Genomic DNA, 27,820 nt, shown 5'->3' on the forward strand with positions numbered 1-27,820 from the left:
ATAAACAGCTGGCGTAGGTCCGATATTGCAGTAGGTCGGAAAGTTAGTAGGTCACAAATTCAGTAGGGGGGATGTTGCGTATAGACGATGTAGCTACAATCTTCTCCCTTTATCGGCCTCTACTTCCTTCTCCAGGCAACTTTTTTCTCACAATATGTATATCTGATCCAACCTGAACCCATGTATCATCTCCTTTCTTTTCTCATCTGATTCTTCGTTATTTGATTCCTTTTCCATTTTCTATTGCATTTTAATTTTATCAAGTTGTTATTTTTATTTAAATGTACACAAGTCGTCTTTTCTGTTTGTATGCAATAACCTAAAGTATATTATCTAAACGCTAACGGAGCATTCGCGCTCAGACGGAAAACAACTTTTTTCTACGAAACACAATCTTCTTTATATTGCTAAATCATAATGTAAGGGCGTTGCACAATAGCTTTGTTTGCCTTGTATTTTGTTTCGTTTTTTTGAAACCCCCGTAAAATATTGCACTGTCCTAGCAACAGCGCTTGACTCCGAGATGGCCTGGTCTCAAAAAAACATAGATTTTTACCCTCTTTTCCTCTTATTTTTTTTACGCTCTAGAGACGCAGTACTGTGCACTTGTGTAGTCATACAATGATTATTGTATATTAAACTTTTTAGCAAAAACTTACGCTCTGAAGGTAAAAGTTATTTTTACGTTAAAATATTTAACTTTATTTAAGAATGACAACTAGCTATGATCCACCTTCTTGGGCTGGGAAACCACTGGGTGGTCTACATCTTGACGTCCTGAAGGTAAAATTTGAACTGGTTCTGTTGACAGTTTATTTAGGAATTGCAAAGGCGATGTTAGGAAAATCCATAAACTTGTTTCGTTTAAAACAATACCTAACTAAAAATTGTACAGAAGCTAATATAAATATTTAGAAACATAATCACATATGTATATATATTTTCTTATTATTGAGGCTGGCCATAGGCGATAAGCCATTTCGTAATTTTAAAGCAATTTTTCAACTATCTTCCATAATTGCCATACATTTTGTGCGTTTTTTCCTTGCGTTTTGTCTCTAATATATATCGGTATTTTCCTAGAAAACGATTTTTAGACCCCCCCTTCTCCCTGGGCCATCCCCCCTCCCCTCCTATCAATTTTGTACTTGGGTCTTAATGAAAGACATGTGGTCGCAGCGCTCGGCCCCCTAGCCTGTCCTAGCCGCAGCGCTCGGCCCAGAACATGTCATAACTTAACCTAACCCGTGGCCGCAGCGCTCGTCCCAGAAAGTGTCTTAACCTAACCTAACCCTAATAAATACTAATTTAATTGAAAATTGTTGAAAAAGTGGTCATGCACAAAATTGATAGGAGGGGGGGGGGGGGGATCCAAAAATCGTTCTCTAGGACGGACCCTATATATAAATGTCCTTTTTATATATATTATTAGAACCATTTTAAATGTAAAATATTTTTTTACTAAAGTATTTAAGAAGATTATTTAATTTGTTGTTTAGGATGGAAAGCTAATTCAGAAGTTAATGATTGACGATAAGAAATGTTATCTTTTCGGTCGGAACCCGCAGCTCAACGATTTTTGTATTGGTAAGAAAAACAATCATTTTGATAAGTTTATACAATTATCTAACTGTTTGTCTTATCTGTTGCCATACTTGTATCAATACAAAACTTCTGAACGGCGAAATGGTTTCGATTCTTTTCTTTGGGACACGATTTGGCCCAGGGTTGGTTAATAAGACCGATAAAAAAAGCATGATCAAAAAACGTTTTGGTCAACTATTTTTATGCTCTTATCTGCTCTTTATTATTGATCATGGTTCCTTTTCTCGAGTACATGCTGCTCTTATCTGTTCTCTTTTCTATATCATGGTTCTTGTTCTTGAGTACATGCTGCTCTTATCTGTTCTCTTTTCTATATCATGGTTCCTGTTCTTCAGTACATGCTGCTCTTATCTGTTCTCTTTTCTAGATCATGGTTCCTGTTCTTAGTACATGCTGCTCTTATCTGTTCTATATTCTAGATCATGGTTCCTGTTCTTGAGTACATACTGCTCTTATCTGTTCTATATTCTAGATCATGGTTCCTGTTCTCGAGTACATATTGCTCTTATCTGTTCTTTATTCTAGATCATGGTTCCTGTTCTCGAATACATACTGCTCTTATCTGTTCTATATTCTAGATCATGGTTCCTGTTCTCGAGTACATGCTTCTCTTATGTGTTCTCTATTCTAGATCATGGTTCCTGTTCTTGAGTACATGCTGCTCTTATCTGTTCTCTATTCTAGATCATGGTTCTTGTTCTCGAGTACATGCTGCTCTTATCTGTTTTATATTCGAGATCATGGTTCCTGTACTTGAGTACATGCTGCTCTTATCTGTTCTGTATTCTAGATCATGGTTCCTGTTCTCGAGTACATGCTGCTCTTATCTATTCTATATTCTAGATCATTGTTCCGGTTCTCGAGTACATACTGCTCTTATCTGTTCTATATTCTAGATCATGGTTCCTGTTCTCGAGTTCATGCTGCTCTTATCTGGCATAAACATCTGGAAAGAAGCTTTTTAGTGGACTTGGGCAGCAGTAAGTGCTGTTATTTATTACCCACCCCCTCAAAAATTAAAGTTTGTTTGTAAAAAACTATTAACCGCATTTTTATCTGATCCCTCTATTTTTCACATTTTTGGGTTGTTATGGTACTTTACTGTCCCTTGGGATGCCTAAATAAATATCCCTACGAGTCTACACTATTTGAGTTTTCACTACTTCCCCTTTTCCTTAGTATAATTTAAAATATTTCAGCTCACGGAACTTTTATCGGAAATTTCCGAATAGAATCAAACAAACCTACTCAGCTTCCAGTAGATTCTACATTCAGGTAAACAGTTCTAGTCAAACTAGAGCCCGGCTGGGGTAGAAATATTGAAACTAATTACTAGAAAACTTCTGGAAATTTTTCTTTACCAAAGATTACCAAGACCAATTTTGCCTACAAAACATCCACAAAATTTATTATCCTGAGTAAAGCCGCTGTACTGAAAGAGACTCGTCATTTAACTTAAACTTAAAATTTTTGAAATCTCCCAACACATCGATTCAATCGACAAACTCAAATTTTCTTGAACTTTTTATTATTGCATAGCTTTTAGACCTTTTGATATTTTTTTTATTTATATTCGAATATAAAAGTACTTCTCGAGGTAATTAGTTGATAAACAAATATTAATCATCTTTAGATAGAAATTAATAGTTGTTGGTTTTTAGGTTTGGAGAATCATCGAGAAGATATATTATAAGAGAAAGGCCAAAGGTAATTTTAGATCTTTTTATCTTTTAAAATGTTATTATTGGGATATCTTTTCGCTTTACGCGTATACAGTTAGGAAACTATGGTGGCTGAGCCCCAACCCCCTCCTGGAAAAAAATAACTTTAATTTTTACCCTAGAATTTGCACCGGCCAATTATGGACGAGCTGGAAAAGACTGGAAGTGAGCTGGACGGCGGCGGTCTTCTTGGACTTCCGGAAACTGAAAATGAGTTGGATAACCTGACCGAGTACAATACTGCACAGAATAGGTCAGTATAACAAAGTATTTTCAATCCAAAGTATAAATTGTGCTCTATATCTCGGGTTGGACTCCAGGTCGCAGCTACACGGTGTGTTGCTGAAAGTAGTCTAGAGGTTACAACGTTACCTTTCAGATTTACACTTAATTTGATTGATATAAATGATCCCTTTTCGGGTTTTAAAAAAATGATCTACAGGATTTTTTTTCACACTTGAAAAATAGTTTCGTTTTCCAGGCACCATTTTCAAAATAATTTCCCCCCTGCGATGAGTGTCAAAAATCTTTCAAGGGTTAATATCGCTAAAATGGTGGGACAAACAAAAATCAATGAAATTTACTATAAACCTACCCGCAACATAAACCAAATCTTCATACATCACCCTAAAAATATTATTATTAATAATAAAAAGATTTGAAAAGGGACCCAAACAATCGACATGGAACCCCCATGTGCATCTACACGTGGCCTCAAATCAATTCGGCTAAAGAACAATATTTAACGCCCGTGCAATAGTGATACATCACCCCCTCCCCCGGGATAAATCCAAAATATTTACACCTTTAGGAACTTCTTGAACAATATGACTGTTCTAGGCGTATCTCTATGATGGGTATACCTAAAGACGACGGTTTGAACCGCCGGCGGAAGATCCGAATTACGTTTAATGAGGAGGAGGAGGTGATCAACCCCGAGGATATTGATCCTAGCATCGGCAGGTTCAGGAATATGGTCTTCACAACAGTTATACCAACTAAACCAAGGTTAGTTTGATGTTCATGTTTTTTTCATTTAAAGGAATAAACGCTATATGGTTTATGTGCAGGTACAAATTTTCAGTTCAACCAGAAGTAAAGATTGAACTTTTCGGGGGGGGGGGGGTAAAAAGCACATGTTTGCTGAAAATATCAATTTTGTCATTCGCTTTGATGATTTTTAATGAAAAAATTTACATCGATTTTATTTTGAGCTTTTTAATAAGAAAGGATACAAATAATACCCATAATTTTTTTGTAATTTAAAAACGAGGAGGAATTTATTTTCCAATTATGATTTTTATTTTATTTTAAAGGTTTTAATTACAAAATATTTTAAAATTATCATTAATTACTTTTTAATTTGTTGTGTTCAGGAAAGCCCAGGATCTAGGTTTAGGATTAGAGGTGCAAGATGAGTTCTCAGCTAAAATCAAGGAAAGCAACCAACATCCTCAATCTGTACCAGGTTTAAGCATACAGAAGAAAGAATGTTTTTTTTTAAAGTCACTCCATTCCCGCCCCCCCCCCCCCTTTGAAAACATTTTTTCTCCCAGAAGTTAGGTATGTTTGAAAGGTTTAATTCGCTCCATGGGGAAAAAATGATTTTTAGGGCAAAATGAATAATTTTTTGGGGTATTCAGTATAAAAAAGGATGAAAAAACTTGTCTGTTGAATATTGATTGGACTCCAGGCCGCGATCTGCACGGTGGTGTGTAGTCCCCTGATTCCTGAAGGAAGTCTGGGGTTCCACATTGGGTTCCCTTTCAGATTTTCACTTCGTTGGATTTGATTTCCAATTTTGATTTTTTCCCCTTAGATCTTCAAAAATTAATTGCCCACCCAGGGGGGGTTATTCTTAAAAATATACATCCCTGGACAGGAGAAAATATCCACCTCTAGGTACCATAACTAACACAGAGGTTATTTAAACAAACAAAAAATATCTTTTAAAAAATTTCCTTTCTCAACTGAGCAGTCTTATGAAATTACTTATACTGTCCCTTTATAAATTTGAATGATTATAATGATAATAATATATAATTAAAAATGCTCTTAACAATTTTCGAAGAATTTTTGTAATTTCTTTTTTATTTGTCAATAGATTTTTTCAATCAGAATAGTCAAAATATTTTCCAATTGATTTCTGAAGAAAAAATATTTTTCACAAAAAAATGTTTTGCTGTTTTTTTTTATGTGCCAAAAAATATTGTTGACTAATGATTAAATTTCAATATATTTTTTCCTAAAACAAACCCTGTAACAATTTAGTTGTGTAAAACAACACTTATCTCGGTTTTTCCCAGGGTTGTATGATGATCTTGAGACTGGAGCATTTAGCCGTAGTTTATCCTCTTCTCTGGGTCTACCCTTACCTAACCCTGCTCCAGAGATAGATATTGGGATCAAGATTACAGGTTGGTTTATTAAACATTTATTTTCGGGTATATTTTTTAATCAATATGACTTAAAGTGACCTTTTAATTTGAAAAGGGGCGTTCCCGATTCACAACTAAGTACCTTTTAAACGATTATATAATCAATGATGTAAAAGATATGGTCGTTTTTCTAGCTTAACAAGTTGTTTTTAATTCTGACAATCTCCTCCATATTGTTTCTGTAGCAGAAATTCGCAAATCACTTAACAGTGTAAACCGCATTTGAAGTGAATAACTTATTAAGGAGAAAAGGATTGATATCTCGTGTAAATTCTCGATCGGACAAAGCTTTAAAGGAACCAATGTGAATCGGACATAGAGACTCACTTAAATTTACGTCTTTAATCCTGGGAATCATGTGTTAATGAAATAAATGCAATATTTAAAAATGAATGAAATATTAAAATGAATATTGAAGCTGAAGACTGAACAAATATTCTACACATGTCATTTGTTTTTCTAAAATGTATCCAGTCAGCGGAAACATGTTCCTAGCGTTGTATGTGCTCCATACCATGGAAGGGGGTGTACAACTGATGGCATTTGAAACAATTAACATATAAATATATATATTTAATTGACACTTACCGCAAGTGCAAATTTGTAAAGGGTATTGAGTAGCTCGGTAGAAATTAACATTTTGTAAAAAAAGAAATATGGACATAACATACACGGCATTGCATATATCATTGTTAAGCATCAAATAAACATAATCTCCAATATGTCTGGAATATTAACCCTGAGTAAAACATTTCAAACTATTGGTAGAGATCGGGCTGAAAACCCCGGATGTCGGCAAGACTTGAAACTTGAACCCATATTACTGAGCCTTAAGCCATCCCTACTAATTTGATTAGATTTGATTTGATTTGATTTGATTTGATTTGATTTGATTTGATTTGATTTGATTTGATTTGATTTGATTTGATTTGATTTGATTTGATTTGATTTGATATCCAATATCCATGTATTCTGTTAAAATAAAGAGAGATGTTAAGCGTATACGGTTATCTAGGTGTATTGGTGGGACCGTGAGGTTTAAATAAGTAGATAAATGCGGTTTTTCTCACACATATAAGTTCTTCATTGAAATGAAAAAAGAAAACTCGTGCTGAGATAACTTGTATCAATTATTTAAGATAGTAGAAAAATTAATGTTTAGAGAAGGAGTAATAAATCTGAAGATATATATCTACTATTCTAGGTTCTGTGGATATGCTACCACCTGGAGAAAAGCGTCCTCGTCCTGCCGAGGGCGGAGAAAATCCCAATGAACCCAAGAAGAAAAAATACGCCAAAGAGGCGTGGCCAGGACGGAAACCTGGTCCGGCCCAGGGACTGTTCTAGGGAAGGCGTAACATTTTCATTTTCCATCCTTTACACTTTACAGTCCACTGGAGTCAAAACCTTCTGGATACTGTTCAGGGTTCATATCTCGTTTTTTTTTACTGATGAAAAGCTAAACTTTAAACCAAACATTTTTTTGCAGATCCTCAGAAAACGTGAAAACGTTGTCCTAATCTCAAACAATGGATTACAATGTATGATATAAAATTGATTACCTCTTTTTCCCCCAGGTTAGGTGTGTCTCAATAAACATGGCAGTTAATGACGACTTGCTGAGCCTTTTTGTTGTGAACTTTTTTTTTTATCAATTCCCAAGATGTATGGCATATTTTGTACTGAAGGGTGAATAAACTTGCCAATTTGATGTCCAATTATTTTCCTTACCGGAACCATCCTAAATCATTCCTGTCATTCTAAATTTTGGGGTTTTACATTAAATTGCCACCCTTTTCTAAAATGATTAAATTTTGAATAAGAATTCAATTCAGGACTTGAGAGTGTGGACAAACTTATGAGTTCCACCTCTTTTCAACGAGTCTTGTCATTTATAGAATATCAAAGATCGAAGAGGAAAATGTCGTCATTTCATTCTCAAGTAAATTGAGACGCCCTGCCCTATGTTTACTTTTTGTTAAAACTAAAGAACTTAAACTATTTGACGATAAAGCCGAAAACTTTTAGTTCCCCTGTTATGAAATAATTTTCTTTTGTATTTAGAGCGGAATTGTGAATGTAACGAATTTATCTCACAATTTTTGTCTTGAATCTTAAATCCTGGAGATTTGTCGATATTCGTCCCTTTAAGTTATTCTCAGCTGTTTGTTTTCTATGTTCTGTTTAATATTTTCAGATTAAAGATGACAGGGTTTGGTTTACACTCAGGGTACACTAATAGCACACTCAGACTATGGCAGGTGGGTAGAATATTTTCAGTTCTCTTTAATGTCAGAGATATGTTGAATACCTGAGTCCAGTCCTGACTTTGTAAATTAATTTTGGAATCAAATATGTTATTATTAGGACGTCTCTAATAGTCTGATAGAATTTGATTTGATCTATTTTAAATAATATTACTTATTGTAAAGTTGAAATCTAAATGTGCAATCTATACAGTATACAGTATACAGAGTACAGAACCATTTCATTAAATAAATTGATTTTCAAGCTACTGGCCAGTTTTTTTTGCTTTTTAAAATCACAAATAATTGTGAAATGCATTCAATGTCATCTTTTCATTTCACAGTTTTATGGTATCGCTGTATGTTTTTTATTTTTCTTTCAGAGTTCTGGTACTGAGATACATTCACATAATTTTATGCTGCCTCTCTTCATTGTAGATGACCCAGAGGCTAGGTAACCCAAGGGTATTGATACATACATACTTAAATGCCCAAAATACATTTGCCCAAAATGCATTAGCCCAAGGACAAATTGTCCCAATGGTACATTTTCCCGACATTTACATTTGCTGTAGCCTACAAAATCCCAAAGCTAGCATACAAAGTACAAATGTAAATGTCGGGTAAATAAATTTTCGGGCAAATGTCATATTTATCCACTCCAAATATTCAAATGTCACAGATGAACTGCTAATTTTAGTTGTAATAATAAAAAATAAAATACAAGCAAAAATTATATTTTATCAGAGAGGAGATATCCAGCCTACCCGGAGTTTGCAGATACGGAGTAGTCTCTGTCCTTGAGTATCTCCGGCCTCTGGTAAAGGACGGTTTATCCTCCGTTCTTCTCTTTGGAGTTCCAAATAAGGTTCCTAAGGTAAGAATGTTTAATGTTTATTAACAAGCTGTATTGGGATCCTGGCGCTGCCCAGGTTATTCATTGTTACTCCCAGTGTTTACCAGCACTTGGTCGATTTTACCGGGAAACTAAATTTTCGTCCCATTCAACTTAGAATCTCAAAACCTAGCTAAGAACATTCATGTGGCTCTACCGAGTTCCCCAATTTTAGGCAAATCATTCAAGTGGTTCCTGAGTTAGGCTCAGACAAACAAACGGACAAACAATAAACTGATCAGATGTGAAAACTGTTGTGTATTAATCTCAGAATCAAGCATTGATCTCATCGTGCGGAAACTGGATCAATTAGATTCTTTTAGGATATCCTGGGGCCGAACGCTGCGGCTAGGATGGGCTAGGGATCCGAGCGCTGTGGCTAGAACAGGCTACAGGAGCTCCGTTGCTTAGTGAGTAGCGTCACAACTTCCAAGTCACGGAACTGAGGGTTCAAACCTTCTTCCTGAGATTGCAACTATAATTGCAACCTAGGATTGAACATCTTGCTCATGCTCCTAGCATTCTGACCGGTGATATTAAATTACAGTCGTTGTCGGAGGTCATGACGTTGAATGACATAACGTGAAAACCTGCCAACACTCAATCGGCCATGGTGATGTAATAATTGAGTAGGTTTCATGAAGTTTTCGGGTCCATGAGACAGTTGTAACAAACTTCTCTGGTGTACGAACCTTAAATCCACTCAGTTGGTGGCAAAAAGAACTTTACATCCAGTTTCCATGTCCATGTACGCTACTATGGTTATATATGGCTACTACAACAACAACAATTGAACAGGCTAGGGGACCAAGCGCTGTGACAAGGACAGACTTGGGAAGTTGCCGCTTGGGAAAATGCACAGTTGTCACTTAGGAAAAAGGTCAGTGCTTAGGATTCATTTAATTTTGATGCGGATCCGGATCCGGATCCTAAGCATTGAAAAAAGGTTTTGGGAAAGCACCTAACATCGATTTATTTACTCATGATTTGATAAGGTTTGTTAATATGATTTTTAGTTTTTGTATTTTAATATTGATATATTTTAAAATGATTGATTCATGTGTTTTTTCAAAAAAAATTCTTTCGTCAAAACAAATAATTATTTAGGATGAAGAGGGTTCTGCAGGGATGGATAAAGAAAAGAATCCAGTATTCAAGGTATAAATATTATTTAGATGTATACTTCAATGGAATTGACTCTCTGACATGGTTGTTTAGATCTGACTGTCACCGTAATTTTTATCTAAATTCCCTTATGGAATATATTTTAAGATCTGAGTTTTCTGCACAGAAGAAAGAAAATAGGAGAAGATTAAGGTTTAGATTACTCTGGATTTTAAATCTTGAGTTTAAAGGCGTTTCAGTATTATTTTTATTCTGCAACTGCCAATAATAGACATAGATTCTTAATATAATTTAAGGCGGAGATAAAAGGCCTATTTATTATATTTTCAGGCAATTAACGGAATACAGTAGGAGCTTAGTATTTACATTCTTAGGCAGTAACAGGAATAAAGATGGAGTTCCCCAGCTTAGTTGTTTATTCCTAGACAGTTAAAGGAATAAAGATGGAGCTCCCCAGCTTAGTTGTTTATTCCTAGGCAGTTAAAGGAATAAAGATGGAGTTCCCCAGCTTAGTTGTTTATACCTAGGCAGTTAAAGGAATAAAGGTAGAGTTCCCAAACTTAGTTTTTTATTCCTAGGCAGTTAAAGGAATAAAGATGGAGTTCCCCAGCTTAGTTGTTTATTCTTAGGCAGTTAAAGGAATAAAGGTGGAGTTCCCCAGCTTAGTTGTTTATTCCTAGGCAGGTAAAGGAATAAAGGTGGAGTTCCCCAGCTTAGTTGTTTATTCCTAGGCAGTTAAAGGAATAAAGGTAGAGTTCCCAAGCTTAGTTGTTTATTCCTAGGCAGATAAAGGAATAAAGGTAGAGTTCCCAAGCTTAGTTGTTTATTCCTAGGCAGATAAAGGAATAAAGGTGGAGTTCCCCTGCTTAGTTGTTTATTCCTAGGCAGATAAAGGAATACAGGTGGAGTTCCCCAGCTTAGTTGTTTATTCCTAGGCAGTTAAAGGAATAAAGGTAGAGTTCCCAAACTTAGTTGTTTATTCCTAGGCAGATAAAGGAATAAAGGTAGAGTTCCCAAGCTTAGTTGTTTATTCCTAGGCAGATAAAGGAATAAAGGTGGAGTTCTCCAGCTTAGTTGTTTATTCCTAGGCAGATAAAGGAATAAAGGTGGAGTTCCCCAGCTTAGTTGTTTATTCTTAGGCAGTTAAAGGAATAAAGGTGGAGTTCCCAAGCTTAGTTGTTTATTCCTAGGCAGATAAAGGAATAAAGGTGGAGTTCCCCAGCTTAGTTTTTTATTCCTAGGCAGTTAAAGGAATAAAGGTGGAGTTCCTCAGCTTAGTTGTTTATTCCTAGGCAGTTAAAGGAATAAAGGTGGAGCTCCCCAGCTTACTTGTTTACTTGTTAATTCCTAGCCAGTTAAAGGAATAAAGGTGGAGTTCCCCAGCTTAGTTGTTTATTCCTAGGCAGTTAAAGGAATAAAGGTGGAGTTCCTAAGCTGAGTTGTTTATTCCTAGGCAGTTAAAGGAATAAAGGCGGAGTACCAAATCCCAGTTTTATAACTATATTCCTAGGCAGTTGAAGGAATAAAAGCTGAGTTCCCAAGTTTAACCGTCGCCTGTGATGTATGTCTATGCCCATATACTTCCCATGGACATTGTGGAGTTCTTAACAAAGGTAAACATTTCTATTCGAATCTTTTTGTAAAAAAACTGTTATTTTTATCAGATGGAACAATTGATAATGTGAGGAGTCTTCCTTTGTTGGCTAGGCAAGCGCTTGCGTTTGCCGAGTGCGGAGCTGATATAGTTGCACCCTCGGATATGATGGACGGAAGGGTTGGAGCAATCAAGAAAATACTGGCAGAGAATGATCTTGCCAGGTAATAGAACCTCGTCTAATTATTCATGATTTATCAAAAAAAAAAAATTTACAAAGCCGTTGTATTTTTAGTCATACATGATTACATGATACATCTTTTATAGACGTTAATTTAATCATTTGTTCACTTCCACCCCTAACAAACTGTATCTGTTTGCCCCTTCGTTCCCCGCTGTCTAGATTTTCTACATAGATAGATTTGTTTGTTGTCTTTTTGTTGGTTTTCATAAACCAAGGAACTAAACGGATTTGTTTTGCCCAGTGCATCCGGTCCGCAAGATTTTGGCTTCCTAGATCCGTATCCGCAAAAATATGCGGACCCACGGATCCGGATCTAAGGGGTAAAATATCAACCAAAAACTGCAAAAAAAAACTTTTTACTCCTAAAACCCAACTCTGAACTTTTGAAAAAAAGAGATTGTAAAAATTTTCTCATTTCTGAATGGTTTATCAAGTTTTAGGATAAAAATAAGCGAAAAAATAAAATAAAAAATTTTAAAATTATTTTTTGTTACAAAAAATCAGTAAATCTTAACGAAATGACCTAGATCCATTTTTTTCCAGAACGGATCCAGGATTCGGATCGGGATCCGCATCAAAATTAAATGGATCCTAAGCACTGGTTTTTTTCCCATGAAAATGCTCAGTTTTTATGGTGTACGAAGAAAAACGTGTGACTACATAATCAATATTTAAAAGTTAAAAATGAGCGCCTTAAAAGCCAAATATATTATATTTGGCAACAGAAAACTAAGAAAATCAATCATTTATTTTTTAATTTGATGAAATATGTTTTTTCTTTTTCTTAGAGTAGCTGTATTGAGTTACGCCGTTAAGTTTGCGTCCTCCTTCTACGGACCATTCAGGGAAGCAGCAAAGTCGGCGCCGGCATTCGGTGACCGGAAATGTTACCAACTGCCCTCTGGATCTAGGGGACTTGCCGCGCGAGCAGCAGCGAGGGATGTATCTGAAGGAGCTGATATGTTGATGGTGAAGCCTGGAATGGCGTATTTAGACCTGGTCAGAGAAACTAAAAATGCATTCCCCAACCATCCTATGTTTATTTACCAGGTACGGTTCTACTCAGGGGTAAATAGTTTTAGNGGGGTTGCAAAGGGACACGCCGCTAAACTTTTTCACTGTTAACTTGGGTGGGCCCACTAGGACTTTTTTCATTCATATTGATACTTTTTCCCCAAAATGTATTTAATTTCCCCTAAAAATAATTTATTATTTCCAATTCAACGAAAAACTCCTTACTTTTGGGCAGTCCTTAGGATCCATATAATTTTTATGCGGTTCCGGCTCCTGGATCCGCATTGGAAAAAAATGGATCCGGATTCAGATCCAGGTCAATTCTTTAAGATTTACTGATTTTTATAACAAAAAATAATTTTCAATTTTTTTCGCTTATTTTTATCATAAAACTTGATGACCCATTAAGAAATCAGGACATTTTTATAATCTCTCTTTTTTCAAATTTTCAGATTTGGGTTTTAGGAGTAAAAAAGTTTTTTTTTGCAGTTTTTGTTTGATATTTTACCCCTTGGATCCGGATCCGGATCCAGGAAGCCAAAATTTTGCGGATCCAACCGAACCGGATCTGGATCCTAAGCACAGCTTCTGGGGAAATATGACGCTTTTCAAAGAAGGAGGAGGGCGGGGTAATTTTTCAAGGAAATATGCACCCCTGTATACAAAACCCGATGCATGATCCGGCCGGGATTCTTTTAAGACGGGAACTCCTTTTTTTATAAGGATCTGTTGTTTTTACAAAAAGCGTAATATTGCGTATGAAGGTCTCTGGAGAATATGCAATGCTGTATCACGGAGCAGCTGCTGGAGCATTCGATCTCAAGAATACGCTGCTCGAGGTCCTTACTGGAATGCGTAGGTGCGTAACAGACGAAATCCTTTTTTTTTCTGCGCTTAATACTCTTAGAAACGAAAATGTAGAATTTTTTAATGTATTTTTGATATTTTTCTTATTTTCATCTCCCTGAAGTTACAAAATAAATATTAAATTGCAAAATTTTCTCTCTTTTTATTCCCTGGTTTCCAAAAATCAGTTATTTCTTCAAAAATTTAGAAGTCAGCCAGAAAATCTCAACAAAATTGTCTTTGCAAGTTGGGGAAATGATTTTCTATGCTCATTGCCCCTCCCCCCCCATCCCCCCCTTCTTCCTTATTTTTTCTCATAAATTTTCTTAATTGAAGTCTTATTCCATTAGGTCTGGAGCTGATGTGATTATCTCCTACTTTACCCCACAGATCCTGACTTGGCTCAAGGAGTAGACAATATCTAACCTACTTTTAAACAGACTCAATGAGTGTATCTCGTTTGTTCCTTGTTTTTCTGAGAGATCAATCGATCTCTCATCGATCAAATTAAACTAATTTGTACCGCGTCGCTGAGCCGCCAATCACCAGCTCAAATTGCGCGTTGGCTAAAATTTCGAAACACTGATAAGAACTTTAAGTTAAACCAATCATTTAAATTCAGCCTCTCTGATTGCTCGATTCTTAGAAGTGTTGACCAAAAAGAGGTTGAAAGCATTAGTTTAACTCATTCAGTCTATTCAAAAGTTTATAGCTCTAGACAAATGCAATCGAGGAATTATAGTCTCTAAATTATTAAGATCTGATTTTTTTTAAAAAGTGTTATAATATCTAGCTGTGATGCAGTAAAACTATATTTGTAAGTATCTCGTAGGTTGTCATGAATTTTTGTGAAGTTCTATGAATTTTATTCATAAACTTATATTATAAAACAATGTAAATAATACTTTGTCATGTGTCTATAAACAGCGGAACAGATATTTGGCCATTTTCTTCCCTGTCTCTATCGTTGGTTTTTGTATTAATTAATTTTTAAAGAAATTGTTTTGAATACTTCATGAAATTGTTGAATATTAAAATATACTGTATTATATACTATATACATTATACATTGGGGGTCTTTCATGATATTTTTCTAATATTTATAATAATTATATTTTATAAAAATTTATAGAATTATTTTCATAGATTATAAAATTTCAGATGTCCAATGGTTCCGGGCCCAGTGGGTCCGGCCCTGCCCTTGGTAGAGACCAGGATCAGTACAAAATTGTTTCTCAATATCCTGGTTACTACCAGGGTTCAAGATTACCAGGTGTATCAGACCTCTCCGGGTACCCGGGGAGTATACCAGGGTTCCGCCCTGGACCTAGAACCTCCGCCAAATTTCCGCCAGCTTTATACAGAAATCCGAATGCACCGGATTGGCAGACAACTAAATGCAAGGTTTGAAATAAATCATTAAAAATATTTGACAAACAAACAGAAATCTCTTAACGTTTTGTTTTAGGTGACCGAGCGGGGTAAACATCTACTAGAAACCGGTTTATGGTCGGACTGTGAGTTTATCGTAGGACTACCTCCTAATTTCAAGGTTGGTTAATGGACTGTGAGTTTATCGTAGGACTACCTCCTAATTTAAGGTTGGTTAATGGACTGTGAGTTTATCGTAGGACTACCTCCTAATTTCAAGGTTGGTTAATGGACTGTGAGTTTATCGTAGGACTACCTCCTAATATCAAGGTTGGTTAATGGACTGTGAGTTTATCGTAGGACTACCTCCTAATATAAAGGTTGGTTAATGGACTGTGAGTTTATCGTAGGACTACCTCCTAATATTAAGGTTGGTTAATGGACTATGAGTTTATTGTAGGACTACCTTCTAATATAGAGGTTGGTTTAAGGACTGTCAATTTTGAGTTAAGTATCATGATTTAGGAGTTTACACTCAATAACCATTAAAAGTGGTGTTTCTAAAGACTGCCATCTTATTGCCTTTGTTTGATGTAAAACAATGATTACACCCTCCCTTTGAAACCCAAAAACCCAGGTTTAAACAAGGGGAAGAAAACCTGGGCCGATTTAACAGACGACCCCAGATGTAAATAAAATACGTATAGTGAGGGAAAGTACTGATGGGTGAAGTCGAATGTGATCCAGAACACCCCCAGCGATTCACTTTAATCGTTAGAACTGACGAGGGTCAACCCAGACCGAAATATATTTTCAATAAATGTGGAACTAACATCTACTTTTTTACTCTACAGAGGTTTGGTCCATCACCATCACCGAATTTTAAATCACTTTAATTGATTAATTAAAATGAACAATTTACATCCTGGATCAGTGCTGAAATTAATGCTTCGGGTCCAATTCCAGGTTCAGACTCTTTTAAAGCAGGGGCTTAGTCACAAATTTGTCCAAAGGGCTTATTTTTTCTTCATTCACTGCTGATCAACATAGCCGGAAATTTTTCAGCTACAAATTATTTCAGTTAAAGGAAGTGACCGGCTATGTATGGTAGTTGAACTGAGAATGTAGCATTGTGAAGAATTTTTTAAGAATTCATTTGAGACATATAAAACGCTTTAATGATGTGTAATTAATGAGTTTGAGCGCAAAGTAGACGTTCAAAATCATCCATTTTGGTGGTTACGTTTTGAGAATCGATTTTTTAAAAATTATTAAATAACGACGACGAAAAATGTAGTACAAATTCTACAATTAACTAATTAGTTGTTAAGGAACAGGTTGAGAAAATATTATTATCGAAAGTAAGTAATTTAATTTAGTAATTGGTATCTGTAATGTCTTATTGTTCACAAACTTTTTAGGTAGATTTCCTGAAATTTTTATTGAAAAGATGTCATTTGAAGAATTTTAAGAGATCGGCGACCAAATTCATAAAGAATTAGAAATTCAATATAATGATGAAAAAGAAATAATTGATTATGACATTGATTAATTGAGAATTAATTAATTAAGAAATATGTTCCTAAACATCTAATTAGTTTACTGTAGAATTTTTTTACACTTTTTGCAGGGGTGTATATAATTCCATTTCCCCCCCCCTGGGGGGTAAAGAAATCAAAGGTCACAAAAGAGGGGAAGGGGAAGGGGAAGGAAAAGGGAAGGAAAGGGAATGGTGAAAGGGTGTGTTATAGAGGATGAGGATGGGAAAGGGGATGTTGGAAGGAAAGGGGATGTGAATGGGATGATTAAGGGGAAAGAGGAAGGAAAAGGGAATAGGGGAAAAGAAAGGGTAAANCTAAAAAATAGTTCAAATGAGCAATATATTTACTCGTTTGAACTATTGTTCATTTACACTACTCACGTGGTCCCACGTGCAGTAGTTGAAATGAACAATAGTTCAAATGAACAATAGTTCAAACGGCAGTAGTCCAAATGAGATAGCATCCATGCAAATCATATACTGAAGCGTACTGTGAAAGTGTGGGATCCCTCATGAATATACTAGTTAATAATGGAAGAAACCTCACATCAAGCTTTTTCTCAAGAGAGCTTATCATAGCTTTTAATGATCCTCCTCATCATATCTTAAAGAAAAAAATCATCCCTGAAATCAGGGATGAGTCTATGAAGGAGATGACCTTTGTAAGAAAGTTGGACAACGCCAGACTTTCCAGACAGTACTCCAAACTGAAGTTTGCAGATCTGTCTGCAACTCTTGACAGCTACGGAAGAACCAAGAAAATCAGTTACATGTCCCTGTAGACTTTTTTACTGTTTAATTAAGTAAGAATAAGTAAATTTTTTTAGATGATACTATAATAAATCTAAGAAGAGTTTAATCTATGTCTTTTGAGTTGTCAAGTTTGGAGAAGGAATTCAAAAAAAATTTACGAGGGGGGGGGGGAAGAATCAAAAATATGGAACCACCCTAATGGATGATTTTAATCTCGACTTTGCGCTCAAACTCAGTAATTACACATTATTAATAAGTTTTAAATGTCTAAAATGAATCCTAAAAAATTTCTCCACAATACTACATTCTGAGTTCAACGTCCATGCAATGCCAGTCACTCACTTTAAGTATACGGATCCAAGGGTCTAATAATCCTAGGTCCTGCTAACCTACCTCAACAATATTTAGATATTCCATGTGCACAAGATGTTCCTGGCCATGTCCTCCCCTGTGTTTGAAGCAATGTTCTACGGAGGTTTGGCGGAGACTAAACGAGAGATTAAAATCTCTGATGTTCAACCTGATGCTTTCTCTTGTATGCTCGAGTATATATATACTGATGAAGTAAACCTTGCCAGGTAAATATCCTTCTTATCAATGATGCTGCTGCCGTTACAACAGACAAATACGGTTCAAGGTTCATGAATCGACTTGTGTGTAGTGTTTGTGTAATTTAGAAAACGCTGTGAATGTCAGGAATATCATGTTTCCCCGAATTTATACTGGTGGGCAAATTTTTGTTAACTTTAAAAGGCAACCTACTCAAATTAGAATTTTCCTTTGTATCTACCTAGATTCCCAACTAAAACTTGTGGCAAATCAGGTTAGAGGCTCATGAGTTATGATCGGACATACATACAGACAGACACCCAAACAGAGATTACTACTTTAAAGATATTGTTTCCCCTTATGTATATGATTACAATAAAAAAATCTGTTCTCTTTTGAGGCTTTAAGGGATATACAAAAAAAATCTTTTGCATTAATTCACTTCAAGGAAATGGAACATTTATTGTTTGTGATATCTGCTATGCTGCTAAGAAGTATATGCTCCATAACCTTGTTATTTCTAGTTTTGAGCTTGTTTGTTATATCTGCTATGCTGCTAAGAAGTATATGCTCATTGACCTTGTTATTTTAGTTTTGAGCTTGTTTGTTATATCTGCTATGCTGCTAAGAAGTATATGCTCCCTGACCTTGTTATTTCTAGTTTTGAGCTTGTTTGTGATATCTGCTATGCTGCTAAGAAGTATATGCTCATTGACCTTGTTATTTCTAGTTTAGAGGTTGTTTGTGATATCTGCTATGCTGCTAAGAAGTATATGCTCCATGACCTTGTTATTTCTAGTTTTGAGCTTGTTTGTGATATCTGCTATGCTGCTAAGAAGTATATGCTCCCTGAGCTTGTTGAAGAATGTACTAAATTTCTCTGGAGAGATCTCTACCCTAGGTGGAAAAGTTTTTAAATTTTCATATTTTTATTATTTAAAAAAATTTAAATAAAATCTTAGCTGTTTTAAAAGGGACATCTGATAAGGGTACCCCAAAAAAGACCAAGTATTTGTATGATGCAGACTGGAATGAAGTGATATTTAGTCAATAATCATACAAATTCAGGGGGGAAAAAATATTTTTGAGATCGGACCACTTTTACCGTCTGATATACTTTCCAGAAATATGCACGTAGTTGAAGTGTACATGGCTCAAAAAATATTTCTTGAATTTATCATGTTAGATATAATTTTTTTGTAATTGTCTAAAAACATTAAATCCATTGAAATTTTTAAAAAATTCAAAAATTGACTGAGTTAGGGAAAAAAACCCGTCATGAGGAAAAGTACATTTTTTTGGAGGTTTTTTGAACCTTACTCAATCAATTTTTGAAATTTTTCAAAAATTTCAATTTTAATGATGCATGACATGACAAGTTCAAGAAATATTTTATTTTTATCTATGTATGACTCTACATGGATATTTCTGAAAAGTATATCAGACGGTAAGAGTGGTCCGATCTCAAAAAAAAATCCTGAATTTGTTTGACTACATGTCACATCATTCCGGTCTTCATCATACAAATATCTCAACTTGGTCTTATTTAGGGTACCCTACTACTGACGTAAATTCAAATGACCCTCAATTTATAAGGTGGGATGTCCGATTCACAACGGTACCCTCCTGAAACTTTGTATGGTCAAGAATGAATAAGAAATCCATGATGATTATTTTCAATTTTGGTTTCACTAAATTAGTTAAAGAATTAAAATCATGTTATATACTAGAAAACAAAAATTTATTCCACATTTTTGATCTTTGTAATTAGAGGATTCCTACTTCAAACAAAGAGTCACTTATCACTTCATTTGACTCTAATATATAATATCATTAAATGACTCGCTATTCAGTGTTCTTGATATTAAATAAACATTCAAATAATTTGCAGGGGTTTATAATATATTTTCTCTTGTAAAATCAATTGATAATTTTTTAAGTAAAAAGGATGAAAAAGGATGAAAAAACTTGCCTTTTTGATGTCCAATTTATGATTTTTTTCCTAGAACATTAAAAGTAATTCTTAAAAAATATTCACCCTCCTTATTTGTTTCAGGAATGCCTGCCGTATTTATGAATTTGCCAAACTTTTTGAAGAGCCCATCCTATTAGAGAAAAGTTTACAGGTTGAAAATTAAATGAAAAGAGACTGATTACTTGACCTAAACATTAATTTTATAATCCCTTTATCTTTGCAACCTGATGTCGTAGTATTTCTGCTAGACCCAACAATTTTAATAAAAGAGTCTTCACCACCAGGTTGTAAGGTGTAAATGGAATACAAATTTGAGTTAGAGACGAGTAATCTATTCCCGAATAATATAACTGTTCTAATATAGTTTTTTTGTTTTTTTTCTAGATTATAACAAATCAAACTATTGAGATAATAAATGAACCCTCCTGGGAGGATGTAGAACAATCAACTTTACAGGTATATATATATAATATATATGTTTATATTGTGTTATTAATCGTTTTTTTTAAATATGTTTTCTCTTAGGGTCAACATTTTTCAATGTGTAAGAAAAACAACTGTTTTTAAAATTGTTCATTCTAAACATTTACTTTTCTTACATAATGCCAAATTTTGACCATTTAAGAAAATAAATGCACAAAACAAGCCAAACATAAACCAAAAACGAACGTGTTAAAACTGTTTGTTCTTTTTTTGGATTTATTGAACGATTTATTAAAGCGAACTTTTACTCCGAACCTCTATCACGAATACAGCTTTGAAGTGTGGGAAGTTCTATTCGGACCAAAACGATTAACACTTCGCTCATTGCACATAACATATAAAATTTTGATTTAAAAAAACAAACAATTTTTTTAATAGATTTTTCTGTCCCGAGATACTTTATCTGCCCCTGAAGTTTTACTATTTGATGCTATAGATAGGTAAGCTTTAATATGTAGGATCTCATCAATAGAACTCTAAAACCAACATCTATTTGATGCTATAGATAGGTAAGCTTTAATATGTAGGATCTCATCAATAGGACTCCAAAACCAACATCTATTTGATGCTATAGATAGGTAAGCTTTAATATGTAGGATCTCATCAATAGGACTCCAACACCAACATCTATTTGATGCTATAGATAGGTAAGCTTTAATATGTAGGATCTCATCAATAGAACTCCAAACCCAACATCTATTTATAAAATGTTGGATTTCCACAGAAAAAAGGGAAATATATTTACTTCAATTTCTTTTTGCTCAACATGCATATGGTGGAAAATTTAGTCTGGGAATGTTATGTTTCCCAAAAATGACTATATACTTCTTCTACTTCTTCTTCTTTAACTTGGTCAACTAAAGACTACATTATATAGATAGATGGTCAATCAATAACAATATTATGTAGATGGTCCACTAAAGACTACATTATGTAGATGGTAACTAAAGACTATATGTTATGTAGATGGTCAATCAATGACATTATTATGTAGATGGTCTACTAAAGGATATTTTATGTAGATGGACAACTAAAGACCACATTATGTTGATGGTCAACTGAAGACTATGTTATGTAGATGGTCAACTAAAGGATATTTTATATAGATGGACAACTAAAGACTACATTATTTAGATGGTCAACTAAAGACTACATTATGTAGATGGTCAACTAAAGACTATGTTGTGTAGATGGTCTACTAAAGACTATGTTGTGTAGATGGTCAAATAAAGACAATATTATGTAGATGGTCAACTAAATACTATATTACGTAGATGGTCAACTAAAGACTTTATTATGTAGATGGTCTACTAAAGACTACGTTGTGTGGATGGTCAGCTAAAGACTATATTATGTAGATGGTCAACTAAAGACTATGTTGTGTAGATAGTCAAATAAAGACAATATTATGTAGATGGTCAACTAAATACTATATTATGTAGATGGTCAATCAATGACAATATTATGTAGATGGTCTACTAAAGACTATGTTGTGTAGATGGTCTACTCAAGACTATGTTGTGTTAATGGTCTACTAAAGATTATGTTGTGTAGATGGTCTACTAAAGACTATGTTGTGTAGATGGTCAACTAAAGACAATATTATGTAGATGGTCTACTTGTAGATGGTCTACTAAAGACTATGTTGTGTAGATGGTCAACTAAAGAGTGTGAAAGACGAGGTGTAGAAGTCTCACCGGAGAAGAAAAGATTCGTTCTGGGAGAAGCACTGTTTCTAATTAGGTAATACATGTTTTTAAATATACTCTTAACCTACTCTAGGTACCTGACAATACTAACTCTAGGTACCTGACAATACTTACTCTAGGTACCAGACACTACCTACTCTAGGTACCTGACACTACCTACTCTAGGTACCTGACAATACCAACTCTAGGTACCTGACACTCTGCCTACTCTAGGTACCTGACAATACCAACTCTAGGTACCTGACACTACCTACTCTAGGTACCTGACACTATCTACTCTAGGTACCTGACACTACCAACTCGAGGTACCTGACAATATCTACTCTAGGTACCTGACAATACCAACTCTAGGTACCTGACAAAACGTACTCTAGGCACCTGACACTACTTACTCTAGGTACCTGACACTACCTACTCTAGGTACCTGACGCTACCTACTCTAGGTACCTGACAATACCTACTCTAAGTACCTGACAATACCAACTCTAGGTACCTGACAATACCTACTCTAGGTACCTGACACGACCTACTTTAGGTACCTGACACTACCTACTCTAGGTACCTGACAATACCTACTCTAGATACCTGACACTACCTGCTCTAGGTACCTGACACTAACTGCACTAGGTACCTGACACTACCTATTCTAGGTACCTGACACTACCTACTCTAGGTACCTGACACTAACTGCACTAGGAACCTGACACTACCTACTCTAGGTACCTGACACTATTTGCTCTAGGTACCTGACACTACCTAATCTAGGTACCTGACACTACCTACTCTAGGTACCTGACACTAACTGCTCTAGGTACCTGACACTACCTACTCTAGGTACTTGACACTAACTGCTCTAGGTTCCTGAGACTACCTACTCTGTTTACCTGACACTAACTGTTTACCTGACACTACCTACTCTGTTTACCTGACACTAACTGCTCTAGGTACCTGACACTACCTACTTTAGGCACCTGAAACTACCTATTCTAGGTAACTGACTCTACCTATTCTAGGTACCTGACACTAACTGCTGCTGAGTTTGCTGCCGGTCCAGCAAGATCTGGACTTCTTACACAACAGGTTTAAGTTTTAACCAAGAAATATAGAAGAGACATGAAAAGCTTTAGAATTGAGTAGCATTCCAGATTCAAAAAGGTACCTTTGAAACCTTTATCTTTATAAAAATGAGGAAGACTCGCTAACATCTGCTTTACAGAAACCATGCAGGAAATTGTTAGAAACTTACGATTAAACACTATTCAAGCTAAAGAAACGACGATATCTTTCCTAGTGTTGATGACATTGATATCGTTGTTAAACGGACATGCCCTATTTAAATGGGGGTTACTTGAAGGATGGGTTTCATCAGACAAATTTATCCTTGTTTATTGTTTAAAGAAAGACGATATTTTTACAATACAATTGATCAACTACAATTGTAGGAAAGTTTTGCTATTCTAATGAATATTTCTTGTCCTGGTTCCTGGGATTTACCTAAACATATGAACTCAATAACAGAGGTAATATATTTTCTCAGGGGTTCATGTTTAAAAAAATTAAAAGTTTTAAAATGGAAAAAAAAATATTCTAGACTTATTTGTAAGAGTGTTCAATGTTCATTGTTTATCGGGGGGTTTATACTGTATATTTTTGAGAATTATAACCTGTGGGGGAAAATGAGTGGGACATAAGAAAGCAAGTTTTTTCATTATTTTTTGATAATTTTTACCGAAAATTTATTTTTTCCCCCTAAATATCATTTATACTCACCAATTAAAAGAATAAAAACCTAACAAGTATTTGTACGGAGCTCATACATACATAACTTCTGGCGGAAAACGGGGGAATGATTTTTTCAGAAAATATACACCCCTGGAATATTGATTCTAACTGTCCCCTAGGTAAGGAAGGGTCCAAGTGTACAAGCAGCCTCTGATCTAGATCTAGGAACTAAACTCTGGTGTAAACGAGCAATGATGCAGGTTTCGTATTTAAAATAAAATTTAGAAATTCATCTAAGTTGTCAACTAGTGGCAAAGAAGTCTCTCCGACACTTCATTCGCCTTAGTATTTTTTCAGTATTTTATTATACGGTTTTTGTAGTTTTCATATTTTATTAAACATTAAGGAGCCTCATTGCTTGAACACTTCTATACTGGATTGTAGTGTCACCTTCACAGTGGATAGAGATGTTTGGATCCATGGAATAGAAGTACCAAGTCAGGTATATACAGGGTGTCCCATAAACATGGAATAGAAGTTAAGTCAGGTATATACAGGGTGTCCCATACACATTGTATAAAAGTACCAAGTCAGGTATATACAGGGTGTCCCATACACATTGTATAGAAAGAAGTACCAAGTCAGGTATATACAGGGTGTCCCATACACATGGAATAGAAGTACCAAGTCAGATATATACAGGGTGTCCCATTTACATTGTATAAAAGTACCAAGTCAGGTATATACAGGGTGTCCCAAACTATTTAGAGAGGGACATGTTTGATTCACAATGGTAGCCTTTAACCCTTTTCTGATCCAAGGATGATGGAGATATCCTTGTTTGGAGTAGACTCCTACAAGGAGAAGGATATAATGAACTCCCTAATTAGGTGACTGATATACCTGAAGGAGTACCCCTGGAAGGAGTAGAACTCCTACAAGGAGGAGGATATAATGAACTCATATCTAGGTGACTGATATACCTGAAGGAGTACCCCTGGAAGGAGTAGAACTCCTACAAGGGGAAGGATATAATGAACTACTATACTCCCATCTACTAGATGGGGAGGGAACTCGACTCACATACACACACTTCACTGCTAAGGTATATATAACATTTATTTCTTTTTAAATTCAAAATTTTTATATTATTGGGTACAGAATACAGATGATACAAAATATTTTATTTTGTATTCTTGTCATCATATTTTCATCCTTCATTCTTTATTTTCTTCTTTTGTTGACTGTCCCTTCTGGCAATTTGGAAAAAAAGATCTAATGTGTGTAAACAATACAGAGTTAATAGAAATAGTAAAGCAGGAGCCTCTCAACCTAGTTCTAAGTTAGCAGCTTGGCAACTGCTAGGACGTCCCTATTTTTTTTTCAAAATTAGCCTTAATATGATGAAAGGTGGATATTTCTCAAGGATTACTCTAGTAGTTTTTCAAATTGAGAAATTTTCTGAGGCATATTCCTTTCCGACTATATCTCCTCCTCCTGTATCGAAACAGATTTTTGAGTTAAATCAGGCCATTCCTCCTCCCCAAAAACCACCTAGTGGTCCTGGTGGCGCAGGTTTAAACAATCGATCTGTAAAAATATAAAAACCTTTATAAAAGTAAACTGGTCTAGGTAAATTGGAATTCTATGATTGAGATCTGCTTTAATAGATCTGTAAAGATACAATAATCTATATAAGTAAACTGGTTTAGGTGAATTGGAACTCTATGATTGAGATCTGCTTTAATAGATCTGTAAAGATACAAGCCAACAGGGTTTACAGGATAGGCATGGTGCTTAATAAGGTAAACTTTATCTAAACGTCTTTTAGATCCCTCTGTTACTAATATGAATAATATCATTTAAACCTGTAAGAACATTGAAGAACTTCTTTAGGTAAAATTTTTTTCATACCAGCTTCATAGTTAAAGTTTTTTCATACCACCTTCAGAGTTAAATTTTTTTCATACCACCTTCATAGTTAACAAAACAAATGATTTACTCATATTAGAGACGAGACAGATTTTTTGGTTTCGCCCAGCTGCATTTCATTGTCTGGACTTTTTTTCAATTTGTTTTAATTGATTCATTTTCTTTGAATTTGCATTACTTCTTTCCTGTCAAAGGAATTAAGTCTTTGCCAAAAACTCAAATTTTCCCATTCCTATATCTTTGCAGCCAAATGTCGCACATCTTAAATATTGCAAACTATGAATTTTTTTATATTAAATAATAAAGGTTTGAAATATCAATGGTTTACACCATCAGGTTGAATAGATATGGGGATTAGAAAACTTGAGTTTGTGTCAAAGACTCAATTCCTTTATTTATATATATATGTACTGTAGGTTGGTTGGTATCCTATGGGTGTTTGTACCCGACGCGTAAACTGTGATGGTAGTTTCTTCACCTTCTGTGTCGGTCAACCCAATGACACGCAACGGGATGGCCTTATTAGGTCAGTACTAACAAAATTGAAATTATTCTCAAATTTTTTTCTGACATTAATAAAAGTGATCAACATTTTTTAAACCAAGTGTCCCACGAAACTTTACAGTTGCAAGACGACTTGAGGTCGTCATTAATCTTTGAAGTAATTTGCGACATTTCTTTGTAAACTTAATTTCAGAAGTAGAATTCTAGGATTAATAATCACAAAATACCCCTCCCCTAGTCTTGCGATTTCCAAAATGTGGTCTACGTTTTTTGTGCTTTCAATATTACCGGAGATATTCAGCATTTTCCCAAAAAGGCAGACCACTTTTTGGAAATACCAGGACTAGAAGATTTTTTTTGGTTATTGTTTCAAGAATCATACCTGTTAAAGTAGGTTGGCGACTGAATGTTACAAAAAATCAAGGATCAAAGATCGTCTTGATTCTCTCATGTTTCGTGGGACACCCTGTTGCTAGATTTTAAGTTTCTCTTTGAGAAATGTATGCATTTTAGGGTAAAACTATCAATTAGATTTTATAAGTACCATTTGTACAAAAGCTTCTAAAATTTATTTCCCCCATGGGAAGAGATGTGAAAATTTAGTAAATATGTACTTGTAGGTCGATAATATTCTCAAGATAGCATATAAGTGAAATCTATGGTCTGGAGCAGAGATAGAGACTATTCTGAATTATCTTCAGGATTTTTAAAGAATAAATTTGCTTCTTTTTCCTATATTATAATTATGTAGCCGGAGTATGCCCCCCCCCCCCCCATCCTCCGACCATCCAAATAAAAACAGATTTTTGCTGAAAACTCAGGTTCTACTTTGAGGGACTGTCCTTGTAATTTCAAGTCACATTCTATTTTTAAAAATTCAAACTGTTTCTTTGTCCGACCAAAAATGTTGTCTGGTTATTTATAATTTACAATTCTACTTAGTTGTCAGAATTTAACACTTCAAGCTAGAAAACGAGATTTCTTCCACATCATCGAACAGATTATGGTTTAAAAGGTTCCGCTGTGGATCTGAAATGCTTCTTATGAAATGAAGGGTAACTTGTAATTCCGTTTACAGTCTCATATATAGGTTGCCATAAACATTTAGAACTTTAATTGCCTTGTTTTGTAAATAAATCTGATTGTAGATTTCTAGAAAACAATCGAGAAAGTTTTGTCACATTTTAGTAATTTAGATTTTAACGGTACATATGTGACTCGTGAATTGCTGTAAAAACTTTATATAATAACTATAATAATATCTTTTATGGAAAACTAATTTCAGTTTTTAAACAGATACAAATTAAATCGATTTTGCTTAGTCCTAGTACATTTATTTGTTTGCACTTGTGCCGATACCAGGCACGATATGAGACCATTGATCTTATTTATTAATTTAATTTAAACAATTCAATAACGTTTATGGTTGTTAGTATATAAAGTTAACATTAACATTAACATTAACATTAACATTGACTTTAAACAATTGATGTTTATTTATATGTTAATATCAATTAACATAAACAATTGTTTGTTAATATTAACATTAATTAA

At 34.8% G+C, this 27,820-nt stretch overlaps 3 protein-coding genes across 7 annotated transcripts; all 3 read left to right on the top strand.

The window, feature by feature from the left end:
* Nucleotides 1–382: 382 nt before the first annotated feature.
* LOC111695367 (nuclear inhibitor of protein phosphatase 1) lies at nucleotides 383–7,962 on the top strand. 3 transcript variants are annotated; one of them, XM_023464685.1, is made up of 12 exons: nucleotides 383–419; nucleotides 711–783; nucleotides 1,500–1,587; nucleotides 2,502–2,585; nucleotides 2,805–2,880; nucleotides 3,267–3,312; nucleotides 3,449–3,579; nucleotides 4,167–4,334; nucleotides 4,703–4,794; nucleotides 5,633–5,743; nucleotides 6,969–7,111; nucleotides 7,342–7,962. In XM_023464685.1, the coding sequence occupies exons 2-11, from the start codon at nucleotides 712–714 to the stop codon at nucleotides 7,109–7,111; spliced, it is 1,011 nt and encodes a 336-aa protein (XP_023320453.1). In that variant the 5' UTR covers nucleotides 383–419; nucleotide 711; the 3' UTR covers nucleotides 7,342–7,962. The 3 variants fall into 3 exon arrangements, 1 of the variants encoding a protein (XP_023320453.1); XR_002763860.1 differs by having other exon boundaries at nucleotides 384–419; nucleotides 6,969–7,346; nucleotides 7,755–7,962; XR_002763859.1 differs by having other exon boundaries at nucleotides 384–419; nucleotides 6,969–7,341; nucleotides 7,755–7,962.
* LOC111695381 (delta-aminolevulinic acid dehydratase) lies at nucleotides 7,946–14,666 on the top strand. The gene is made up of 9 exons (XM_023464704.1): nucleotides 7,946–8,025; nucleotides 8,394–8,464; nucleotides 8,758–8,887; nucleotides 10,013–10,063; nucleotides 11,541–11,643; nucleotides 11,695–11,848; nucleotides 12,657–12,918; nucleotides 13,647–13,741; nucleotides 14,079–14,666. The coding sequence occupies exons 1-9, from the start codon at nucleotides 7,969–7,971 to the stop codon at nucleotides 14,140–14,142; spliced, it is 987 nt and encodes a 328-aa protein (XP_023320472.1). The 5' UTR covers nucleotides 7,946–7,968; the 3' UTR covers nucleotides 14,143–14,666.
* LOC111695352 (BTB/POZ domain-containing protein 6) lies at nucleotides 14,454–27,325 on the top strand. 3 transcript variants are annotated; one of them, XR_002763857.1, is made up of 18 exons: nucleotides 14,454–14,545; nucleotides 14,890–15,132; nucleotides 15,197–15,280; nucleotides 17,801–17,970; nucleotides 18,741–18,842; nucleotides 19,998–20,067; nucleotides 20,301–20,372; nucleotides 20,778–20,839; nucleotides 22,053–22,142; nucleotides 23,122–23,188; nucleotides 23,551–23,628; nucleotides 24,010–24,090; nucleotides 24,237–24,332; nucleotides 24,801–24,935; nucleotides 25,543–25,635; nucleotides 26,179–26,288; nucleotides 26,887–26,967; nucleotides 27,209–27,325. XR_002763857.1 is itself a non-coding variant. In XM_023464660.1 (17 exons), exons 2-17 carry the CDS (start codon nucleotides 14,890–14,892, stop codon nucleotides 26,906–26,908), a joined length of 1,575 nt encoding a protein of 524 aa, XP_023320428.1. In that variant the 5' UTR covers nucleotides 14,454–14,545; the 3' UTR covers nucleotides 26,909–27,325. The 3 variants fall into 3 exon arrangements, 2 of the variants coding, with proteins under 2 accessions (XP_023320428.1, XP_023320442.1); XM_023464660.1 differs by having other exon boundaries at nucleotides 26,887–27,325; XM_023464674.1 differs by lacking the exons at nucleotides 14,454–14,545; nucleotides 14,890–15,132; nucleotides 15,197–15,280 and adding an exon at nucleotides 15,321–15,379 and having other exon boundaries at nucleotides 26,887–27,325.
* Nucleotides 27,326–27,820: the final 495 nt, after the last annotated feature.

The sequence above is a fragment of the Eurytemora carolleeae genome, unplaced genomic scaffold, assembly GCF_000591075.1.
Source record: "Eurytemora carolleeae unplaced genomic scaffold, Eaff_2.0 scaffold43, whole genome shotgun sequence".
In the NCBI taxonomy this organism is placed as follows: domain Eukaryota; kingdom Metazoa; phylum Arthropoda; class Copepoda; order Calanoida; family Temoridae; genus Eurytemora; species Eurytemora carolleeae.